At 37.3% G+C, this 4,968-nt stretch overlaps 1 protein-coding gene across 1 annotated transcript; it reads right to left on the bottom strand.

Moving 5' to 3' along the window:
• Positions 1-1,518: 1,518 nt before the first annotated feature.
• Positions 1,519-4,547, bottom strand: LOC141593023 (cysteine-rich receptor-like protein kinase 25). The gene is made up of 7 exons (XM_074413953.1): positions 3,714-4,547; positions 3,501-3,605; positions 3,272-3,423; positions 2,972-3,182; positions 2,620-2,857; positions 2,041-2,185; positions 1,519-1,966 (listed from the first exon to the last, which is right to left on the bottom strand). The coding sequence occupies exons 1-7, from the start codon at positions 4,492-4,494 to the stop codon at positions 1,661-1,663; spliced, it is 1,938 nt and encodes a 645-aa protein (XP_074270054.1). The 5' UTR covers positions 4,495-4,547; the 3' UTR covers positions 1,519-1,660.
• Positions 4,548-4,968: the final 421 nt, after the last annotated feature.

Raw genomic sequence — 4,968 nt, 5'->3', positions numbered from 1 at the left:
TGGATATGAAGTAGAGATAGGGGGATAGTGGGGTGAGGGGACATGTGGCGAGTATTGGGAGTCGTGATGGAGTTTGGTAAGGCCCAATGAGAGTATGACACGTGGCGAGTATCCGCCCCCAATTATTTTACTCCCTCCGTCCCGGTCATTTGTTGTCCTTTGGTTTTGGCACAAAGAGAGAAGAGAGACAATTACTAAATGACAAGTGGAACAAATTGATTGTGAATGATCAAATTACTTATCAAGTTCATTCTTAAAATAGAAAGGACAACAAATGACTGAGACACCCCAATATGAAAAAGGACAACAAATGATTGGGACAGAGGGAGTATATCATAACTATTAGAGAATATTATATTGAAGATATTATTATTAAGAAAATATATTATCATGAGATAATATATTGTAGGTAGGATATTATTATTAGAGAATATCGTTAGAAATATTCTTAGAGTATTCCCCAAGATAATCTCCTATATAATGTAATTGGTATCAGCCTAAACACCGTTCCTCTCAAAAATTCTTCCGCTTGCTACAACCTTGTATCCATAAAGCTAGCCGGAGATGGCGGTCTTATTACCATCTCCGGCTGGTCATCATTTTTTTACCACCTCTTTTTTATTATTCTATTAGGATTAGGTCTAATATTATCATTCATCAATAAACAAATCTGGGTTTCATATATTATATTGAAGATATTATTATTAGGAAAATATATTATCATGATAATATTCTCTAATAATAACAATATAAATCTATAAGCAATGGCTCGAGGTTTAATTCAAGACATAATGACCTGATTTGAATAACTTCATTCGAAACCCGAAATGCCGAATATTATAAGCCATACGTAACTTGCAAGTCGAATTGACCTAATGTAACTAGTACCCCCAACTTGATGGTTGTTGGACTTGTTGATTCGATTTAAAAGAAGCTAATTTAAAATTACGTAAACCAAAAATAACTCGAATTGACCGTATCCCTATAAACATAATTCTAGGACAACTTATCCCAAACCGATATTTTTGTATACGTCGGTCATTGGCTTGATATTAGATCGAAACAAATGGATTCCGGTTCAGTAAATTTTCCGGTTTAATCGGATGGGATTCCAAATAATTTGCAACGAGTCAATGGGGTCAGTCAACGAGTTTTTGTAATACGCCTCTACTTGTCTTGGTCATTTGTCCATATGTATCAATTTCTTTGCTAGAGGGACCAAGCTGCAGTGGCTAACATTACCGCTGAAAATTCTACAAAACTAAACTTTGGTTCTTTAGTTTGTCTCACTTAAAGCTGTTATATTCGTCATTAGTAAACTTTGGTTTAAAATAACCCAAGTTGTATGCATCTTGTCAATTCACTTGTTGAGCAAGCTTGCCTTATTGTTGGATTAACGATGTCAAAAGCCGCTCCCTCTTTCCATTTCTTCCATGCCTGCATTTTTTCATCCAATTTGTATACCACTATCTTTTATAAGAGACGGTCTGACTGTCTCACGGTTAGTTTATCGACAAATGTTAGCTTATAAGTTCCTCAGCATAGTCGGACTCGTAAAGTGTATATATACATCCGATTTTTATAGCTCTACAAAATGTTCATATATACTACAAGGAATGTCACCTTACGACTTTACATAGTGTTCTTAGAATCCTTTAACCTATCGACCACTGATATTTGTGATGGAAAGGTCATTCGTGGGACATGTCGGATTGCTTTGAGTACTAGTACTCGTATCACGCATAAATCGAGTGAAACCCGGTTGCCTGGGCTTTTGAAAGTTTGCGCTACTTGAAGCACCAAGCTTTGCGATAATATCAGATATATCCGGTCTATCTTGAGCATATTCCTGAACACAGAGAAGCCCCACATGTATGCATTTTGAGATCTCTACTTCGAAACCTTGGTAAGCTATTATCGGATCAATCAAGGAGATCTCGTTGTCCTCATTCCATTGTTTCCATACCTACATTAATGAGATATATAAGAGGACAATCAAAGGACAAACAAGTGAAATTCATTTATCTAGGCAGGACTTACATATCCTAGAAGGCTCAATGACGACTCGTCAAACCATCTAGTCTTTTTACCGGTTATTATCTCCAATAACAAGACCCCGTAGCTAAATATATCTGATTTTTCAGAGAAACGCCCTTCAATCGCATACTCAGGAGGCATGTAGCCACTGCAATAAGTAATTGCAGAACATTAAGCCAATATATAGTAACTAGTAACTAGACTTGGCAAAGCTGAGCCGAATGACCCAACCTCATAAGCCTGGCCCAAGATCTGAAAGTGTGACCCAAAGTTGACCCAATAGACCGAACTGACCTAACCCAAAAGTGAACCTACCCGAAATGACCCTGACTTGAAGATGACCCCGATTTGAAGTGACTCAAAATGACCCAATAGACCTTAAATGACTTATTTTAAACAAAATCCTGACCTGAAATGACCCATTCAACCCAGAATGACCCGACCCAAAAATGTCCCGGTAATTATTAACCCGAAAATAACCTGACCGGAATGACTCATTTTGCATGTCTACAATAGGTACTTCCCTTGGTCTCTTAGAACCGGATGGTTGAAATCAAAACGAAAATGTATATTAGAACTCACTATGTTCCTACAACCCTTGTGGTATCGGCCTCAATCTGGCTACCTCCGAAAATTCGTGCCATGCCAAAATCTGAAATTTTTGGGTTTAGATTCTCATCAAGCAAAATGTTGGCAGCCTTGAGATCTCTGTGAATGATCTTAAGATGGGAATCTCGATGAAGGTAGAGAAGGGCTCGACATATCCCTTCAATTATACTGTAACGCTTCTTCCAATCAAGGATTCCCTTTTTCTGATCATCTGGTCAAGAATTACAATAGTGAACTCCTCAATAGTTTATAATATCATAGTTGAAAAATAATGAGGGATTTTGTTTGTTTTAAGATCATGAAATATTTCGCAAGATGTACGAACCAAAAAGAAATGCATCCAAACTTCTGTTGGGCATGTACTCATAAATGAGCATTCTTTCACGTCGTTCCACACAGCAAGCCAAGAGTTTGACGAGATTTCGATGCTGAAGCTTGGAAATAACTAACACCTCATTCATGAACTCTTCTGCCCCTTGTCTTGAAATTCCTGATAATCTTTTTATAGCTACTTCTTGTCCATCTTCCAGTGTACCCTGCAGTTAAACAGATGATTGGAACAAAGAAAGTATTAGATAACGGACCAATATATTCCAAACTCTTTTAGACAACTTTTAAACCCTGCCTTGTACACGGGACCGAATCCTCCTTGTCCGAGCTTATTACTTTCTTGGAAATTGTTTGTTGCAGCAGAAAGTTTTTCAAACTTGAACAATGGTAGCTCTTCAAATTTATCAAGGCTTGGATTCCCCTCTAAGATATTCAGCTTCCGCTTTGCTAATTATTTCAACAATCATAAGGTTAGTGTTAGCTTTTAAACAAAATATCCAATGGTTTTGAAATAGAGTTGTCACCTTGTCTAGCTTTTCTCCTACACAAGAAATACACAATGGCAACTACTATGGCTGTTCCTGAAACTGCGGTTACTGTGACGATTATTTTCAACCTTTTGTTATTACCTGAAAACAAAGGAGATATTTATCAATCCCAAGTTGTGCTGCGTTTTGATCCTTGGCCATACTTTAGAAAATATATTGCACAAAAATAAGAGGTTGAGTATAACTCACCACTAAGACTTATTATCTTCGTCGCCAGCCCCGTCACATCAACATTCCCATTAAAAAACTGATATATTTCAAATCGAGCACTGCAACTAGGCCGAAGTACTCTAGACCCCGTAGAAATTGCGAAATCCCCTATGATTTCTACCAAACATGTCATACAATCATAATAACCAAGGTCAGGGGTACACTGTGCAAACCCATAAACTGTTACCGAACTCGTAAAAACCACACCACCCGTACCATACTTAATCTCCGACCCACCTCTGGAAGCATATTTCGCAATTTTGATGAACATATCATCCGTTATATCTTTAAATTGCGACAAATTTCCTGTAACATTTTGTGGGTTCGATAGGAGAAACCCCGGGTCATAATCAAATATACCGAAAAACGACTCGTTCGAGTAACGTACCATACACTCGTCGTACCACATAATACCCACTTTTTTGTAAGGACAATATGTAAAGGGTAAGTCCGTGGTTGCCTCTTTGACACAGTCTTGACATGAGCTACTGTTCTGGTCACCACGGCAGAGGAAGCTACCGTATACGACGTCGTTTGTTCCGATACCGGCTGTTGCGGCGTGGTAGCCGTAACGGTTGGTGGCGTTGGAGGTGAGGTAGTAAAAGAGGGTGTATAGATTGCTTTGGTAATAGATGTTGTCAAGCATGGTTGTGTTTGAACATTCATAAGCAAAATAAGTTGCGGCCAATGAAGATTTTAAATTATTTATCATAATAATCAACATTTGGAAGTAAATTAGCAATAAAAAAACTTGAGACATTATTCTTTTTTTTAAAAAAAAAAAAATTGATTTGATTTTTTGTTTACCAGATATTTATAAACCGTAATAGCCTTAAGTATACTTGATAAATGGGTCAAGCGGGCAAGGTTTGAGTCTGGTCAATTATGGCCGGCTCTATTTTAGTTTGCAAGAGTTCAGGTCAGGCCGAGACATTTTTGGTTCAGATCACTTTCAGGCTAAGTAGTTCTTATTGAAGATGAGTTTACCTGTCTTAAGGTTAAGACGGGTTAAGTATTATGAATAAGACAAAATTAGAATCCTTAGAGAAAAGTAATAAATTTGTCTTAAATATTCAAATGAGATGATATTTAACCGTTTTACTGTTAAAATGAATATCTTCGTCGTAAAGCTGGAGACTGATAATTTGGAACGAGTCTATGGGGTTATTGGGTTAAGTCAACGAGTTTATGAAAGACACTACTTGTCTTTAACATTTTTGATTTTTTCCATATG

Source organism: Silene latifolia, chromosome 7, assembly GCF_048544455.1.
Source record: "Silene latifolia isolate original U9 population chromosome 7, ASM4854445v1, whole genome shotgun sequence".
In the NCBI taxonomy this organism is placed as follows: Eukaryota; Viridiplantae; Streptophyta; class Magnoliopsida; order Caryophyllales; family Caryophyllaceae; genus Silene; species Silene latifolia.
The sequence above is the reverse complement of the archived record's forward strand: the minus strand, read 5'-3'. Positions and strand labels throughout refer to the sequence as shown.